The sequence below is a fragment of the Coturnix japonica genome, chromosome 17, assembly GCF_054131305.1.
Source record: "Coturnix japonica strain WE chromosome 17, WE-NBRP24, whole genome shotgun sequence".
Taxonomy (NCBI): Eukaryota; Metazoa; Chordata; class Aves; order Galliformes; family Phasianidae; genus Coturnix; species Coturnix japonica.
Genome location: NC_140679.1, coordinates 565,863 through 587,790, shown reverse-complemented (window position 1 = coordinate 587,790; position 21,928 = coordinate 565,863). Strand labels below are relative to the sequence as shown.

The 21,928-nt window shown below is 47.5% G+C and overlaps 1 protein-coding gene across 2 annotated transcripts in view; it reads right to left on the bottom strand.

Annotated features, from left to right (window-relative positions):
• The window catches only part of LOC146757971 (uncharacterized), a 39,134-nt gene that overhangs the window by 8,622 nt on the left and 8,584 nt on the right, over positions 1–21,928 (bottom strand). For both annotated transcript variants that reach the window (XM_085518226.1, XM_085518225.1), the window contains exons 4-9: positions 21,557–21,609; positions 17,828–17,942; positions 15,633–15,691; positions 11,786–11,852; positions 4,055–4,122; positions 939–992 (exon numbers count right to left, since the gene is read on the bottom strand). In XM_085518226.1, coding sequence (XP_085374352.1) covers positions 939–992; positions 4,055–4,122; positions 11,786–11,852; positions 15,633–15,691; positions 17,828–17,942; positions 21,557–21,609 — 416 coding nt within the window. The remainder of the gene's footprint in view (positions 1–938; positions 993–4,054; positions 4,123–11,785; positions 11,853–15,632; positions 15,692–17,827; positions 17,943–21,556; positions 21,610–21,928) is intronic.

Sequence of the window (21,928 nt, the reverse complement as noted above, 5' to 3'; positions counted from 1 at the left end):
GGGCAGATAGGGGCACTTATGGGGTGGGGGCACTTATGGGGTGGGGGGCAGTTATGGGGTTATGGAGTGGGGGGCACTTATGGGGCAGATAGGGGCACTTATGGGGCAGAGGGAGGTTGTTATGGGGCACATAGGGGCACTTATGGGGCGGGGGCACTTATGGGGTGGATAGGGGCACTTATGGGGTGGGGGGCACTTATGGGGCGGGGGCACTTATGGGGCAGATAGGGGCACTTATGGGGCACATAGGGGCACTTATGGGGTAGGGGGAGCTTGTTATGGGGTTATGGGGTGGGGGGCACTTATGGGGTGGGGGGAAGTTATGGGGCAGAGGGCACTTATGGGGCACATATGGGCACTTATGGGGTGGGGGGAGCTTGTTATGGGGTTATGGGGTGGGGGGCACTTATGGGGCAGAAATGGGCACTTATGGGGCAGGGGGCACTTATGAGGTGGGGGGCACTTATGGGGCAGGAGGATGTTGTTATGGGGTGGGGGGACTTGTGGGGCAGGGGGCACTTATGGGGCAGATAGGGGCACTTATGGGGCACATAGGGGCACTTATGGGGTGGGGGGCACTTATGGGGCGGGAGGATGTTGTTATGGGGTGGGGGAACTTGTGGGGCGGGGGGAGCTTGTTATGGGGTGGGGGGCACTTATGGGGCAGGGGCACTTATGGGGCAGGGATAGTTATGGGGCAGGGGCACTTATGGGGCAGGGTTAGTTATGGGGCAGGGTTAGTTATGGGGCAGGGATAGTTATGGGGCAGGGATAGTTATGGGGCAGGGTTAGTTATGGGGCAGGGATAGTTATGGGGCAGGGATAGTTATGGGGCAGGGATAGTTATGGAGCACATAGGGGAACTTATGGGGCAGGGATAGTTATGGGGCAGGGATAGTTATGGGGCACATAGGGGAACTTATGGGGCAGGGACTCACCCAGGGAGTGTCGGGTCACATCGGGGACGTTCTCGTACGGCTCTGTGGGGGTGGCTGTGGGGTGACAATGGGGTCAGTGGGGTCTCTATGGGGCTCTATGGGGTTTCTATGGGGTCTATTAGGGTCAATGGGGGCTCTATGGGGCTCTATGGGGTCTATTGAGGTTCTATGGGGTCAATGAGGTCTATTAGGGTCAATGGGGGCTCTATGGGGCTCTATTGGGTCTATGGGGTCTATTGGGGCTCTATGGGGTCTATGGGGTCTCTTATGGGGTCTCTTATGGTGTCTATGGGGCTCTATGGGGTCTCTATGGTCTCTATGGGGTCTCTATGGGGTCAGTAGGGGCTCTATGGGGTCTATGGGGTCTCTATGGGTTCTATGGGGTGTCCATGGCTCACTATGGGTCTCTATGGGTCTCTATGGGTCGCTATGGGGCACTATGGGTCTCTATGGGGGCTCTATAGGGTCTATTGGGCTCAATGGGGGCTATGGGGTCAGTGGGGGCTCTATGGGGTCTATAGGGTCTCTATGGGTCTCTACTGGGTTCTATGGGGCGCTATGGTTCCCTATAGTTCTCTATGGGGCCCTATGGGGTCTCTATGGGGTCTCTATGGGGTTTCTATGGGTCTCTATGGGCTCTATGGGTCTCTATGGGTCCCTATGGTTCTCTATGGGCTCTATGGGTCTCTATGGGGTCTATGGGGTCTATGGGGTCTCTATGGGGTTTCTATGGCTCTCTATGGGTCTCTATAGGGTCTCTATGGGGTCTCTATGGGGCGCTATGGATCTCTACGGGTCTCTATGGGGTGATATGGGTCCCTATAGTTCTCTATAGGGTCTCTATAGGGTCTCTATGGGGCCCTATGGGGTCTCTATGGGTCTCTATCGGTCTATATGGGGTTTCTATGGGGTCTATAGGGTCTCTATGGGTCTCTATGGGGTTTCTATGGGGTCTCTATGGGTCTCTATGGGTCTCTATGGGGCTCTATGGGGCTCTATGGGGTCTCTATAGGGTCAATGGGGGCTCTATGGGGCTCTATGGGGTCAATGGGGGCTCTATCTCTATGGGTTCTATGGAGGTTCTATGGGGTCAATGGGGCCTATAGGGGTCAATGGGGGCTCTATGGGGCTCTATGGGGTCTCTGTGGGTCTCTATGGGGTTTCTATGGGTCTCTATGGGGTGTCTATGGGTCTCTATGGGGTTTCTATGGGGTCTCTATGGGGTCTCTATGGGGTCTCTATGGGGTCTGTGGGGTCCCTATGGGATCTACAGGGTTCCATTATGGTATTTATGGCATTCTAGGGGATCTCTATGGAGACCTATGGGGCTCTATGGGTCCCTATGGGGCGCTATGGGTCTCTTGGGGTGTCTATGGGGTTTCTATGGGGTCTCTGTGGGTCTCTATGGGGTTCTATGGATCTCTATGGGTCTCTATGGGGTTTCTATGGGTCTCTATGGGGTTTCTGTGGGGCTCTATGGGTCCCTATGGATCTCTATGGGGTGCTATGGGTCCCTATAGTTCTCTGTAGGGTCTCTATGGGGTCTCTATGGGGCCCTATGGGGTCTCTATGGGTCCCTATGGGTCTCTATGGGGTGTCTATGGGGTTTCTATGGGGTTTCTATGGGTCTCTATGGGGTCTCTATGGGGTCTCTATGGGGTTTCTATGGGTCTCTATGGGTCTCTATGGGGTTATTATGGGTCTCTATGGGTCGCTATGGGTCTTTATGGGTCGCTATGGGGCTCTATAGGTCCCTATGGGGTCTCTATGGGTCCCTATGGGGTCTCTATGGGGTCTCTATGGGTCTCTATGGGGTCTCTATGGGGTCCCTATGGGGTCTATAGGGTCTCTATGGGGTCTCTATGGGTCCCTATGGGTCTCTATGGGTCCCTATGGGTCTCTATAGGGTTTCTATGGGTCCCTATGGGTCTCTATGGGGTGTCTATGGGGTTTCTATGGGTCTCTATGGGGTCTATAGGGTCTCTATGGGGTTTCTATGGGTCTCTATGGGGCCCTATGGGGTCTCTATGGGTCCCTATGGGTCTCTATGGGTCTCTATGGGTCTCTATTGGTCTCTATGGGGTCTCTATGGGTCTCTATGGGTCTCTATGGGGTCTCTATGTGTCTCTATGGGGTCTCTATGGGTCCCTATGGGTCTCTATGGGGTCTCTATGGGTCCCTATGGGGTTTCTATGGGTCTCTATGGGTCCCTATGGGTCTCTATGGGGTCTCTATGGGTCCCTATGGGTCTCTATGGGGTTTCTGTGGGGCTCTATGGGTCCCTATGGATCTCTATGGGGTGCTATGGGTCCCTATAGTTCTCTGTAGGGTCTCTATGGGGTCTCTATGGGGCCCTATGGGGTCTCTATGGGGTCTCTATGGGTCTCTATGGGTCTCTATGGGGTCTCTATGGGGTCTCTATGGGGTCTCTATGGGTCTCTATGGGGTCTGTGGGGTCCCTATGGGATCTATGGGGTTCCATTATGGTATTTATGGCATTCTATGGGATCTCTATGGGGACCTATGGGGCTCTATGGGTCCCTATGGGGCGCTATGGGTCTCTTGGGGTGTCTATGGGGTTTCTATGGGGTCTCTGTGGGTCTCTATGGGGTTCTATGGATCTCTATGGGTCTCTATGGGGTTTCTATGGGTCTCTATGGGGTTTCTGTGGGGCTCTATGGGTCCCTATGGATCTCTATGGGGTGCTATGGGTCCCTATAGTTCTCTGTAGGGTCTCTATGGGGTCTCTATGGGTCTCTATGGGGTCTCTATGGGTCCCTATGGGTCTCTATGGGGTGTCTATGGGGCTCTATGGGTCTCTATGGGGTCTCTATGGGTCCCTATGGGGTCTCTATGGGATCCTATGGGGTCTCTATGGGGTCCCTATGGGTCTCTATGGGGTCCTATGGGGTCTCTATGGGGTCTCTATGGGTCCCTATGGGTCTCTATGGGTCCCTATGGGTCTCTATGGGGTCTCTATGGGGTTTCTATGGGTCTCTATGGGTCCCTATGGGGTCTCTATGGGGTGTCTATGGGGTCTCTATGGGTCTCTATGGGTCCCTATGGGGTCCCTATGGGTCTCTATGGGGTTTCTATGGGTGTCTATGGGGTGTGACCGTGGTTGTGGGGCTGGTCGTTGTCGTGTTGTTGCTGCGTCGAGTCCTGTGGGTCCGGAAGCACCTTCCTATGGGGGGAGGGGGGAGGTCAGATAGTGATACAACTACACAGTGATACAATGATACAACAACACAACCATAGGGACACAACTACACAACTATAAGGACACAGCTACACAACAGTGATACAATGATACAACCACACTATGGTACAACAATGATACAACTACACAACTACACAGTGATACAACTACACAATGATACAATGATACAACTACACAATGATACAACTACACAACAGTGATACAATTATACAACCACACAATGAAACAACTACACAACTATAGGGACACAATAACACAACTACACAACAACTATAGGGACACAACAACACAACTACACAACGATACAACTACACAACTACACAACAACTATACACAACCATAGGGACACAACAACTACACAACTATGATACAACCACACAACTATATGGACACAACTACACAACTACACAATGATACAACTACACAACTACACACTGACACAATGATACAACGACACAATGATACAATGACACAGTGATACAACCACACAGTGATACAACTACACAGTGATACAACAACACAACCATAGGGACACAACTACACAACTATATGGGGCTGTGATACAACTACACAGTGATACAACTACACAACTACACAACAGTGATACAACTACACAACTACACAACAGTGATACAACTACACAACTACACAACTACACAACAGTGATACAACTACACAACTACACAACTACACAACAGTGATACAACTACACAACTACACAACTACACAACTACACAACAGTGATACAACTACACAACTACACAACTACACAACTACACAACAGTGATACAACTACACAACTACACAACTACACAACTACACAACAGTGATACAACTACACAACTACACAACTACACAACTACACAACTACACAACTACACAACTACACAACAGTGATACAACTACACAACTACACAACTACACAACTACACAACAGTGATACAATGATACAACCACACAATGAAACAACTACACAACTATAGGGACACAACTACACAACTACACAACAACTATAGGGACACAACAACACAACTACACAACGATACAACTACACAACTACACAACAACTATACACAACCATAGGGACACAACAACTACACAACTATGATACAACCACACAACTATATGGACACAACTACACAACTACACAATGATACAACTACATAATGATACAACTACACAATGATACAACTACACAACTACACACTGACACAATGATACAACGACACAATGATACAAGGACACAGTGATACAACCACACAGTGATACAACTACACAATGATACAACTACACAACTATAGGGACACAACTACACAACTATATGGGGCTGTGATACAACTACACAGTGATACAACTACACAACTACACAACAGTGATACAATGACACAACTACACAACAGTGATACAATGACACAACTGCACAACTACACAACAGTGATACAATGACACAACTACACAACTACACAGTGATACAACTACACAACTATATGGGACTGTGATACAACTACACTGTGATACAACTACACAACTACACAACAGTGATACAACGACACAACTACACAACCATAGGGACACAACTACACAACTATATGGGGCTGTGATACAACTACACAGTGATACAACTACACAACTACACAACAGTGATACAACGACACAATGATACAACAGTGATACAACGACACAGTGATACAACCACACAGTGATACAACGACACAACCATAGGGACACAACAACTACACAACTACACAACCATAGGGACACAATTACACAACTACACAGTGATACAACTACACAACTACACAACTACACAACAGTGATACAATGATACAACTACACAACCATAGGGACACAACTACACAACTATAAGGACACAACTACACAACAGTGATACAATGATACAACGACACAGTGATACAACTACACAACAGTGATACAATGATACAACCACACAATGAAACAACTACACAACTATAGGGACACAACTACACAACTACACAACAACTATAGGGACACAACAACACAACTATGCAGTGATACAACTACACAACTACACACAACCATAGGGACACAACAACTACACAACCACACAACAACTATAGGGACACAACAACTACACAACTACACAATGGTACAACTACACAACTACACAACAACTATAGACAACCATAGGGACACAACTACACACAACTATAGGGACACAACAACTACACACAACTATAGGGACACAACTACACAACAACTATAGGGACACAACTACACAACAACTATAGGGACACAACTACACACAACTATAGGGACACAACTACACAACTATAGGGACACAACAACTACACACAACTATAGGGACACAGCTACACACAACTATAGGGACACAACTACACACAACTATAGGGACACAACTACACACAACTATAGGGACACAGCTACACACAACTATAGGGACACAACTACACAACTATAGGGACACAACAACTACACACAACTATAGGGACACAACTACACACAACTATAGGGACACAACTACACACAACTATAGGGACACAACTACACAACTATAGGGACACAACTACACACAACTATAGGGACACAACTACACAACTACACAACTATAGGGACACAACTACACAATGATACAAGGACACAATGATACAACAACACAGTGATACAACCACACAATGATACAACTACACAACTACACAACAACTATACACAACCATATGGACACAACAACTACACAACTACACAACTACACAACAACTATAGGGACACAACTACACAATGATACAATCACACAACAACTACACACAACCATAGGGACACAACAACACAACTACACAACAACTACAGGGACACAACTACACAACTATGATACAACCACACAACTATAGGGACACAACTACACAACAACAACACACTGACACAGTGATACAACTACACAGTGATACAATGATACAACTACACAATGATACAACACAACTACACACCATAGGAGACACTCACACGTATCCGGAGGCGTACACCTCGTTGCTGTAGTGATACAACTACACAACAACACAACTACACAACAACACAACAACACAACAGTGATACAATGATACAACACCACACCATAGGAGACACTCACACGTATCCGGAGGCGTACACCTCGTTGCTGTAGTGATACAACTACACAACTACACAACAACACAACTACACAACTACACAACTACACAGTGATACAACGATACAACAACACAACTACACACCATAGGAAACACTCACACATATCCGGAGGCGTACACCTCGTTGCTGTAGTGATACAACTACACAACTACACAACAACACAACAACACAACTACACAACAGTGATACAATGATACAACAACACAACTACACACCATAGGAGACACTCACACGTATCCAGAGGCGTACACCTCGTTGCTGTAGTGATACAACTACACAACTACACAACAGTGATACAATGACACAACTACACAACTACACACCATAGGAGACACTCACACGTATCCGGAGGCGTACACCTCGTTGCTGTAGTGATACAACTACACAACTACACAACTACACAACTACACAACAACACAACTACACAACAACACAACAACACAACAACACAACAGTGATACAATGATACAACAACACAACTACACACCATAGGAGACACTCACACGTATCCGGAGGCGTACACCTCGTTGCTGTAGTGATACAACTACACAACTACACAACAACACAACAACACAACTACACAACAACACAACTACACAACAGTGATACAATGACACAACAACACAACAACACAACTACACAACAGTGATACAATGATACAACAACACAACACCACACCATAGGAGACACTCACACGTATCCGGAGGCGTACACCTCGTTGCTGTAGTGATACAACTACACAACTACACAACAACACAACAACACAACAACACAACTACACAACAGTGATACAATGATACAACAACACAACACCACACCATAGGAGACACTCACACGTATCCGGAGGCGTACACCTCGTTGCTGTAGTGATACAACTACACAACTACACAACAACACAACAACACAACAACACAACGATACAACAACACAACATCACAACAGTGATACAACGATACAACAACACAACACCACACCATAGGAGACACTCACACGTATCCGGAGGCGTACACCTCGTTGCTGTAGTGATACAACTACACAACTACACAACAACACAACAACACAACAACACAACTACACAACAGTGATACAATGATACAACAACACAACTACACACCATAGGAGACACTCACACGTATCCGGAGGCGTACACCTTGTTGCTGTAGTGATACAACTACACAACTACACAACAGTGATACAATGATACAACTACACAACAACACAACAACACAACTACACAACAACACAACTACACAACTACACAACTACACAACTACACAACTACACAATGATACAAGGACACAGTGATACAACACTGACACTCACACGTATCCGGAGGCGTACACCTCGTTGCTGTAGTGATACAACTACACAACTACACAACTACACAACTACAGTGATACAATGATACAACTACACAACTACACAACTACACAACCACACAGTGATACAAGGACACAATGATACAAGGACACAGTGATACACCATTGACACTCACACGTATCCGGAGGTGTACACCTCGTTGCTGTAGTGATACAACTACACAACAACACAACTACACAACTACAGCGATACAATGATACAACGACACAACTACACAACAGTGATACAATGATACAACTACACAACTACACAACTACAGTGATACAATGATACAACTACACAACAACACAACAACTACACAACGATACAAGGACACAGTGATACAACACCGACACTCACACGTATCCGGAGGCGTACACCTCGTTGCTGTAGTGATACAACTACACAACAACACAACAATGACACAACTACACAACAACACAACAACACAACAGTGATACAATGATACAACAACACAACACCACACCATAGGAGACACTCACACGTATCCGGAGGCGTACACCTCGTTGCTGTAGTGATACAACTACACAACTACACAACTACACAACAGTGATACAATGATACAACAATACAACAACACAACAACACAACAACACAACGATACAACTACAAAACAGTGACACAATGATACAAGGACACAGTGATACAACACCATCACTCACACGTATCCGGAGGCGTACACCTCGTTGCTGTAGTGATACAACTACACAACAACACAACAGTGATACAATGATACAACTACACAACTACACAACAGTGATACAATGATACAACTACACAACTACACAACAATGATACAATGACACAACTACACAACAACACAACAGTGATACAATGATACAACTACACAACTACACAACAGTGATACAATGATACAACTACACAATGAAACAACTACACAACAGTGATACAATGATACAACTACACAACAACACAACAGTGATACAATGATACAACTACACAACTACACAACAACACAACTACACAACAACACAACTACACAACAGTGATACAACGATACAAGGACACAGTGATACAACACCGACACTCACACGTATCCAGAGGCGTACACCTCGTTGCTGTAGTGATACAACTACACAACTACACAACAACACAACTACAGCGATACAATGATACAACTACACAACTACACAACTACAGTGATACAATGACACAACTACACAACTACAGTGATACAATGACACAACTACACAACTACACAACAGTGATACAATGACACAACTACACAACTACACAACAGTGATACAATGACACAACTACACAATGACACAACAGTGATACAACTACACTATGATACAACAATGATACAACTACACAACTACACAGTGATACAACAACACAATGATACAATGATACAACCACACAATGATACAACAACACAATGATACAATGATACAACCACACAATGATACAACAACACACTGACACAATGATACAACCACACAATGACACAATGATACAACCACACAGTGACACAATGATACAACCACACAATGACACAATGATACAACCACACAATGACACAACTACACAACAGTGATACAATGATACAACTACACAACTACACAGTGATACAACACAATGATACAACCACACAATGATACAACAACACACTGACACAATGATACAACGACACAATGACACAGTGATACAACCACACAATGACACAATGATACAACCACACAATGACACAATGATACAACCACACAATGACACAGTGATACAAGGATACAATGATACAACCACACAATGATACAACCACACAATGATACAAGGACACAGTGATACAACAACACAACAGTGATACAATGATACAACTACACAACTACACACCATAGGAGACACTCACACGTATCCGGAGGCGTACACCTCATTGCTGTAGTGATACAACTACACAACTACACAACAACACAACTACACAACAACACAACAATACAACTACACAACAGTGACACAACGATACAAGGACACAGTGATACAACACCGACACTCACACGTATCCGGAGGCGTACACCTCATTGCTGTAGTGATACAACTACACAACTACACAACTACAGCGATACAATGATACAACTACACAACACCACACCATAGGAGACACTCACACGTATCCGGAGGCGTACACCTCGTTGCTGCAGTGATACAACTACACAACTACACAACAGTGATACAATGATACAACTACACAACTACACAACTACACAACAGTGATACAATGACACAACTACACAACTACACAACAGTGATACAATGATACAACTACACAACTACACAACAACACAACAACACAACAACACAACAACACAACAACACAACAACACAACTACACAACTACACAACAGTGACACAATGATACAAGGACACTGTGATACAACACTGACACTCACACGTATCCGGAGGCGTACACCTCGTTGCTGTAGTGATACAACAACACAACAACACAACTACACAACTACAGCGATACAATGATACAACTACACAACTACACAATGATACAAGGACACAGTGATACAACTACACAATGATACAACACAACTACACACCATAGGAGACACTCACACGTATCCGGAGGCGTACACCTCGTTGCTGTAGTGATACAACTACACAACTACACAACAACACAACAACACAACAACACAACTACACAACAACACAACAGTGATACAATGATACAACTACACAACTACACAACAACACAACAACACAACTACACAACTACACAACTACACAACTACACAACAGTGATACAATGACACAACTACACAACTACACAACAGTGATACAATGACACAACTACACAACTACACAACAGTGATACAATGACACAACTACACAACTACACAACTACACAATGATACAAGGACACAGTGATACAACACTGACACTCACACGTATCCGGAGGCGTACACCTCGTTGCTGTAGTGATACAACAACACAACAACACAACTACACAACTACACAACTACACAACTACACAACAGTGATACAATGATACAACAACACAACTACACAACAGTGATACAATGATACAACAACACAACACCACACCATAGGAGACACTCACACGTATCCGGAGGCGTACACCTCGTTGCTGTAGTCATCCTCACTCTCAGGGCCGCACGTGGGGGACACTGTGGGGACAATGGGGATCTATGGGGCAGCTATGGGGATCTATGGGGATCTATAGGGATCTATGGGGCAGCTATGGGGCAGCTATGGGGTCAATGGGGATCTATAGGGATCTATGGGGCAGCTATGGGGCAGCTATGGGGTCAATGGGGCTTAATAGGGATCTATGGGGATCTATGGGGTAGCTATGGGGATCTATGGGGTATCTATGGGGTCAATGGGGATCTATGGGGATCTATGGGGCAGCTATGGGGTAGCTATGGGGTAGCTATGGGGTCAATGGGGATCTATGGGTGTCTATGGGCTTTAATGAGGATCTATGGGGTCAATGGGGATTAATAGGGATCTATGGGGCAGCTATGGGGCAGCAATGGGGTTTAATGGGGCTCAATGGGGTCAATGGGGCTTAATGAGGATCTATGAGGTCAATGGGGCTTAATGAGGATCTATGTGGCAGCTATGGGGTCAATGGGGATCTATAGGGATCTATGGGGCAGCTATGGGGCAGCTATGGGGTCAATGGGGCTTAATAGGGATCTATGGGGCAACTATGGGGATCTATGGGGTAGCTATGGGGATCTATGGGGTATCTATGGGGTCAATGGGGATCTATGGGGATCTATGGGGTTTAATGAGGATCTATGGGGTCAATGGGGATTAATAGGGATCTATGGGGCAGCTATGGGGATCTATGGGGTTTAATGGGGCTTAATGGGGATCTATGGGGCAGCTATGGGGCAGCTATGGGGTCAATGGGGCTTAATAGGGATCTATGGGGCAACTATGGGGATCTATGGGGTAGCTATGGGGATCTATGGGGTATCTATGGGGTCAATGGGGATCTATGGGGATCTATGGGGCAGCTATGGGGTAGCTATGGGGTAGCTATGGGGTCAATGAGGATCTATGGGGATCTATGGGGTCAATGGGGATTAATAGGGATCTATAGGGCAGCTATGGGGATCTATGGGGTTTAATGGGGCTTAATGGGGATCTATGGGGCAGCTATGGGGCAGCTATGGGGTCAATGGGGCTTAATAGGGATCTATGGGGCAACTATGGGGATCTATGGGGTAGCTATGGGGATCTATGGGGCAGCTATGGGGTAGCTATGGGGTAGCTATGGGGTCAATGAGGATCTATGGGTATCTATGGGGTTTAATGAGGATCTATGGGGTCAATGGGGATTAATAGGGATCTATAGGGCAGCTATGGGGATCTATGGGGTTTAATGGGGCTTAATGGGGATCTATGGGGCAGCTATGAGGATCTATGGGGTAGCTATGGGGATCTATGGGGTATCTATGGGGTCAATGGGGATCTATGGGGATCTATGGGGCAGCTATGGGGTAGCTATGGGGTAGCTATGGGGTCAATGAGGATCTATGGGTATCTATGGGGTTTAATGAGGATCTATGGGGTCAATGGGGATTAATAGGGATCTCTGGGGCAGCTATGGGGATCTATGGGGTTTAATGGGGCTTAATGGGGATCTATGGGGCAGCTATGGGGCAGTTATGGGGTCAATGGGGCTTAATAGGGATCTATGGGGCAACTATGGGGATCTATGGGGTAGCTATGGGGATCTATGGGGTATCTATGGGGTCAATGGGGATCTATGGGGATCTATGGGGCAGCTATGGGGTAGCTATGGGGTAGCTATGGGGTCAATGGGGATCTATGGGGATCTATGGGGTCAATGGGGATTAATAGGGATCTATGGGGCAGCTATGGGGATCTATGGGGTTTAATGGGGCTTAATGGGGATCTATGGGGCAGCTATGGGGTCAATGGAGCTTAATAGGGATCTATGGGGCAACTATGGGGATCTATGGGGTAGCTATGGGGATCTATGGGGTATCTATGGGGTCAATGGGGATCTATGGGGCAGCTATGGGGTAGCTATGGGGTCAATGGGGATCTATGGGTATCTATGGGGTTTAATGAGGATCTATGGGGTCAATGGGGATTAATATGGATCTATGGGGCAGCTATGGGGATCAATGGGGTCTTAATGGGAATCAATGGGGCTTAATGGGGATCAATGGGGCCTTAATGGGGATCAGTGGGGCCTTAATGGGGTCAATGGGGCTTAATGGGAATCAGTGGGGCCTTAATGGGATTTAATGGGATTTAATGGGATCTTAATGGGATCTTAATGGGAATCTATGGGATCTTAATGAGATTTAATGAGGTTTAATGGGATCTTAATGGGATTTAATGGGATCTTAATGGGAATCAATGGGATCTTAATGGGATTTAATGGGATTTAATGGGATTTAATGGGATTTGATAGGATCTTAATGAGATTTAATGGGATTTAATGGGATCTGAATGGGATCATAATGAGATTTAATGGGGTTTAATGGGATCTTAATGGGATTTAATGGGATGTAATGGGATCTTAATGGGATTTAATGGGATTTAACGGGATTTAATGGGAATCAATGGGATCTTAAGGGAATTTAATGGGATCTTAATGGGATTTAATGGAACCTTAATGGGATGTAATGGGATTTAATGGGATTTAATGGGATTTAATGGGGTTTAATGGGACCTTAATGGGATGTAATGGGATTTAATGGGATTTAATGGGATTTAATGGGATTTAATGGGATCTTAATGGGAATCAATGGGATCTTAATGGGACCTTAATGGGATTTAATGGGATTTAATGGGATTTAATGGGATTTGAAAGGATCATAATGGGATTTAATGGGATTTAATGGGATTTAATGGGGTTTAATGGGACCTTAATGGGATTTAATGGGATCTTAATGGGACCTTAATGGGATTTAATGGGATTTAATGGGATTTAATGGGATCTTAACAGGATTTAATGGGATTTAATGGGATTTGATGGGACCTTAATGGGATCTTAATGGGATTTGATGGGATTTAATGGGATCTTAATGGGATTTAATGGGATCTTAATGGGATTTAATGGGATCTTAATGGGATCTTAATGGGAATCAATGGGATCATAATGAGATTTAATGGGATTTAATGGGATCTTAATGGGAATCAATGGGATCTTAATGGGATCTTAATGGGATTTAATGGGAATCAATGGGATCTTAAGGGAATTTAATGGGATCTTAATGGGATTTAATGGAACCTTAATGGGATTTAATGGGATTTAATGGGATTTAATGGGATCTTAACAGGATTTAATGGGATCTTAATGGGATTTGATGGGATCTTAATGGGACCTTAATGGGATTTGATGGGATTTAATGGGATCTGAATGGGATCATAATGAGATTTAATGGGGTTTAATGGGATCTTAATGGGATTTAATGGGATGTAATGGGATCTTAATGGGATTTAATGGGATCTTAATGGGATTTAATGGGATGTAATGGGATCTTAATGGGATTTAATGGGATTTAACGGGATTTAATGGGAATCAATGGGATCTTAAGGGAATTTAATGGGATCTTAATGGGATTTAATGGAACCTTAATGGGATGTAATGGGATTTAATGGGATTTAATGGGATCTTAATGGGATCTTAATGGGATCTTAATGGGATTTAATGGGATCTGAATGGGATCATAATGAGATTTAATGGGATTTAATGGGATTTAATGGGATCTTAATGGGAATCAGTGGGATCTTAATGGGATTTAATGGGATTTGATGAGAACTTAATGGGATTTAATGGGACCTTAATGGGATTTAATGGTATTTAATGGGATTTAATGGGACCTTAATGGGATCTTAATGGGATGTAATGGTGTTTAATGGGATGTAATGGGATCTATGGGGCCGTGACCCACCTCTGTCTGGTTCCGTTCTGCTGGTGGAGATTCGGGGCTGATGGGGGAGTTGGGGGGAACTGGGGACAAAATGGACCCAAAATCAGCCCAAATCAGCCCAAAATGGACCCAAAGGGACCCAAAATGGACCCAAATGGACCCAAAATCACCCCAAATCAGCCCAAAATGGACCCAAAGGGACCCTAAATGGATCCCTGACCCCAAAATGGCCCTAAAATGGACCTAAAATCACCCCAAATCAGCCCAAAATGGCCCCAAATGGATCCAAAATGGACCCATATGGCCCTATTGACCCCATTGACCCCACAGACCCCATATCCACCCCATTGACCCCATTGACCCCAATTACCCCATAGACCCCATAGACCCCATAGCCCCCACTGACCCCATAGACCCCATAGACCCCATTGACCCTATAGACAACATATCCACCCCATAGCCCGCATTGACCCCATAGAACCCATAGCCCCCATTGACCCCATAGCACCCATAGACCCAAATGATCCCATATCCCCCCCACTGACCCCATATTCACCCCATAGACCCCCATTGACCCTATAGACACCATATCCCCCCCATAGCCCCCATTGTCCCTATAGCCCCCATTGACCCCCATTGACCCCATAGCCCCCATCGACCCCATAGACCCCCATTGACCCCCATTGACCCCATAGACCCCATTGACCCCATAGCTCCCATAGACCCCCATTGACCCCATTGCCCCCATAGACCCCATAGACCCCATTGACCCTATAGACAACATATCCACCCCATAGCCCGCATTGACCCCATAGACCCCATTGACCTCATAGACCCTATAGACACCATATCCACCCCATTGACCCCATTGACCCCATAGCCCCCATAGACCCCATTGACCCCATAGACCCCATAGATCCCATTGACCCTATAGACACCATATCCACCCCATAGCCCGCATTGACCCCATAGACCCCATAGCCCCCATTGACCCCATAGCTCCCATTGACCCCTTAGCCCTGATAGACCCCATAGACCCCATAGACCCCATAGCCCCCATAGACCCCATTGACCCTATAGACACCATATCCACCCCATTGACCCTATAGACTCCATAGACCTCATTGACCCTATAGACCCCATTGACCCCATTGCCCCCATAGACCCCATAGACCTCATAGACCCCATAGACCCCATTGACCCCATTGCCCCCATAGACCTCATAGACCCCATAGACCCCATTGACCCCACTGACCCCATATCCACCCCATTGACCCTATAGACTCCATAGACCCCATTGCCCCCATAGACCCCATTGCCCCCATAGACCCCATAGAACCCCATTGACCCCATAGACCCCATAGCCTCCATAGACCCCATAGCCCCGGTAGCCCCCATATCCGCCATTGACCCCATAGATCCCATTGACCCTATAGACACCATATCCACCCCATAGTCCGCATTGACCCCATAGACCCCATAGCCCCCATTGACCCCATAGCCTCCATTGACCCCATAGACCCCATAGCCCCCATTGACCCCATAGCTCCCATTGACCCCTTAGCCCTGATAGACCCCATAGACCCCATAGACCCCATTGACCCTATAGACACCATATCCACCCCATAGCCCCCATTGACCCCATTGACTCCATAGCCCCCATAGACCCCATAGACCCCATTGCCCCCATAGACCCCATAGACCCCATTGCCCCCATAGACTCCATTGACCCTATAGACACCATATCCACCCCATAGCCCCCACTGACCCCATACACCCCATACACCCCATACACCCCCACTGACCCCATAGACCCCATATCCACCCCATTGACTCCATAGTCCCCATAGACCCTATAGACCCCATAGACCCCATTGTCCCCATAGCCCCCATTGTCCCCATACACCCCATTGACCCCATAGCCCCCATTGACCCCATTGCCCCCATTGACCCCATAGACCCCATAGACCCCATAGACCCCATTGCCCCCATAGACCCCATAGCCCCCATAGACCCCACTGACCCCATAGACCCCATAGACCCCATAGACCCCATTGCCCCCATAGACCCCATAGACCCCATTGCCCCCATAGACCCCATAGCCCCCATAGACCCCACTGACCCCATAGACCCCATAGACCCCATAGACCCCATTGCCCCCATAGACCCCATAGACCCCATAGACCCCATAGACCCCATAGACCCCATATCCTCACCCTATATCTCCATGTCCCCTTGTGACCCACGAGAGCTTTGGGTTCAGGTTCTGGTTCGGGATCGGGATCGTCTCCGGTGCCGCCCCATAGAGCTGGGGGGGGACGTGGGAGGGGTCTGCGGACAATAGGGGCACAGCTATGGGGTGGGGACCCTATAGGGGACCCCATAAGGGAACCCATTAGGGAACCCATTAGGGACCCTATAAGAGACCCCATAAGGGACCCCTTAAGGGAACCCATAAGGGACATCCCATAAGGGACAACATAAGGGACACTATAAGGGACATCCAATAAGGGACATCCCATAAGGGACCCATAAGAGACCCCATAAGGGACCCTATAAGGGACCCCATAAGGGACATCCCATAAGGGACCCCATAAGGGACCCATAAGAGACCCCATAAGGGACCCCATAAGGGACCCCATAAGGGACATCCCATAAGGGACCCCATAAGGGACCCCATAAGGGACCCCATAATGAACCCCATAGGGGACCCCATAAAGGACATCCCATAAGGGACCCATAAGAGACCCCATAAGGGACCCTATAAGGGACCCCATAAGGGACATCCCATAAGGGACCCCATAAGGGACCCCATAAGAGAACCCATTAGGGACCCCATAAGGGACCCCATAAGGGACCCATAAAAGACCCCATAAGGGACCCTATAAGGGACCCCATAAAGGACATCCCATAAGGGACCCCATAAGGGACCCCATAAGGGACCCCATAATGAACCCCATAGGGGACCCCATAAAGGACATCCCATAAGGGACCCCATAAGAGACCCCATAAGGGACCCCACAAGGGACCCCATAAGGGACCCCATAAGGGACCCCATAAGAGAACCCATTAGGGACCCCATAAGGGACCCCATAAGAGACCCCATAAGGGACCCCATAAGAGACCCCATAAGGGACCCCGTAAGAAACCCCATAGGGGTTATGGGGTCAGATGGGGGGTTATATGGGGGGATATGGGGTTATTTGGGACCCCATAAGGGTCATCGCATAAGGGACCCCATAAGGGACACCATAAGGGACCCCATAAGAGACCCCATAAGGGACCCCATAAGAGACCCCATAAGAGACCCCATAAGGGACACCATAAGGGACACCATAAGGGACCCCATAAGGGACATCCCATAAGGGACCCCATAAGGGACCCATAAGGGACCCCATAAGGGACCCTATAAGGGACCCCATAAGGGACCCCATAGGGGACACCATAAGGGACCCCATAAGAGACCCCATAAGGGACCCCATAAGAGACCCCATAAGAGACCCCATAAGGGACACCATAAGGGACACCATAAGGGACCCCATAAGGGACATCCCATAAGGGACCCCATAAGGGACCCATAAGGGACCCCATAAGGGACCCCATAAGGGACCCCATAAAGGACACCATAAGGGACCCCATAAGAGACCCCATAAGGGACCCCATAAGAGACCCCATAAGAGACCCCATAAGGGACACCATAAGGGACACCATAAGGGACCCCATAAGGGACATCCCATAAGGGACCCCATAAGGGACCCATAAGGGACCCCATAAGGGACCCCATAAGGGACCCCATAAAGGACACCATAAGGGACCCCATAAGAGACCCCATAAGGGACCCCATAAGAGACCCCATAAGAGACCCCATAAGGGACACCATAAGGGACACCATAAGGGACCCCATAAGGGACATCCCATAAGGGACCCCATAAGGGACCCATAAGGGACCCCATAAGGGACCCCATAAGGGACCCCATAAAGGACACCATAAGGGACCCCATAAGGGACCCCATAGGGGACCCCATAAGGGACCCCATAAGGGACCCCATAAGAGAACCCATAAGGGACCCCATAAGGGACCACATAAGGGATCCCATAGGGGACCCCATAGGGGACCCCATAAGGGACCCTATAAGAGACCCCATAAGGGACCCCATAAAGGAACCCATAAGGGACCCCATAGGGGTTATGGGGTCAGATGGGGGGTTATATGGGGGGATATGGGGTTATATGGGACCCCATAAGGAACACCATAATGGACCCCATAAGGGACCCCATAAGGGACCCCATAGAGGACCCCATAATGAACCCCATAGGGGACACCATAAGGGACCCCATAAGGGACCCCATAAGGGACATCCCATAAGGGACCCCATAAGGGACACTATAAGGGACCCCATAAGGGACATCCCATAAGGGACCCCATAAGGGAACCCATTAGGGACCCCATAAGGGACCACATAAGGGACCCCATAAGGGACCACATAAGGGACCCCATAAGGGAACCCATAAGGGACCCCATAATGAACCCCATAGGGGACACCATAAGGGACCCCATAAGGGACCCCATAAGGGAACCCATAAGGGACATCCCATAAGGGACCCCATAAGGGAACCCATAAGGGATCCCATAGGGGTTATGGGGTCAGATGAGGGGGGTTATATGGGACCCCATAAGGGACCCCATAAGGGACAACATAGGGACCCCATAAGGGAACCCATTAGGGACCCCATAAGAGACCCTATAAGGGACATCCCATAAGGGTTATGGGGACGTTATGGGGTTGGGGACGTTATGGGGTCAGGGATACAATAGGGTGATATTATGGGGTCGGGGATGTTATGGGGTCAGGGATGTTATGGGGTTGGGGACATTATGGGGTCGGGGATGTTGTTATGGGGTTGGGGACGTTATGGGGTCAGGGATGTTGTTATGGGGTTGGGGATGTTGTTATGGGGTCAGGGATGTTATGGGGTTGGGGATGTTATGGGGTCGGGGATGTTGTTATGGGGTCGGGGATGTTGTTATGGGGTTGGGGATGTTGTTATGGGGTCGGGGATGTTATGGGGTCAGGGATGTTGTTATGGGGTCGGGGATGTTGTTATGGGGTTGGGGATGTTGTTATGGGGTCAGGGATGTTGTTATGGGGTCGGGGATGTTATAGGGTCAGGGATACAATAGGGTGATGTTATGGGGTCGGGGATGTTATAGGGTCAGGGATACAATAGGGTGATGTTATGGGGTCGGGGATGTTATAGGGTCAGGGATACAATAGGGTGATGTTATGGGGTCGGGGATGTTATAGGGTCAGGGATACAATAGGGTGATGTTATGGGGTCGGGGATGTTATAGGGTCAGGGATACAATAGGGTGATGTTATGGGGTCGGGGATGTTATAGGGTCAGGGATACAATAGGGTGATGTTATGGGGTCGGGGATGTTATAGGGTCGGGGATGTTATGGGGTCGGGGATGTTATAGGGTCGGGGATGTTGTTATGGGGTCAGGGATACAATAGGGTGATGTTATGGGGTCGGGGATGTTATGGGGTCGGGGATGTTGTTATGGGGTCAGGGATGTTGTTATGGGGTCGGGGATACAATAGGGTGATGTTATGGGGTCGGGGACGTTATGGGGTCAGGGATACAATAGGGTGATGTTATGGGGTCGGGGATGTTGTTATGGGGTTGGGGATGTTGTTATGGGGTCAGGGATGTTGTTATGGGGTTGGGGATGTTATGGGGTCAGGGATGTTGTTATGGGGTCAGGGATGTTGTTATGGGGTCAGGGATGTTGTTATGGGGTCGGGTATACAATAGGGTGATGTTATGGGGTCGGGGATGTTGTTATGGGGTCAGGGATACAATAGGGTGATGTTATGGGGTCGGGGATGTTGTTATGGGGTCAGGGATGTTGTTATGGGGTGGCTATGGGGCCGCACTGACATCGCACAGGGGGGATGATCTGGAAGCTGCTTTGGGGCTGATCCAACGTCGGCCTGTAGGGTCAGCAACAAAGAAACCCCATTGAAATCAATGGACCCCATAGACCCCATAGGCCCCATAGACCCCATTGAAATCAATGGACCCCATAGACCCCATAGACCCCATAGACCCCAATAGACCCCATTGAAATCAACGGACCCCAATAGACCCCAATAGACACCATTGACCCCAATAGACCCCAGTAGACCCCAATAAACCCCAATAGACCCCAATAGACCCCAATAGACCCTAATAGACCCCATAGACCCCAATAGACCCCAATAGACCCCATTGAAATCAACGGACCCCAATAGACCCCAATAGACACCATTG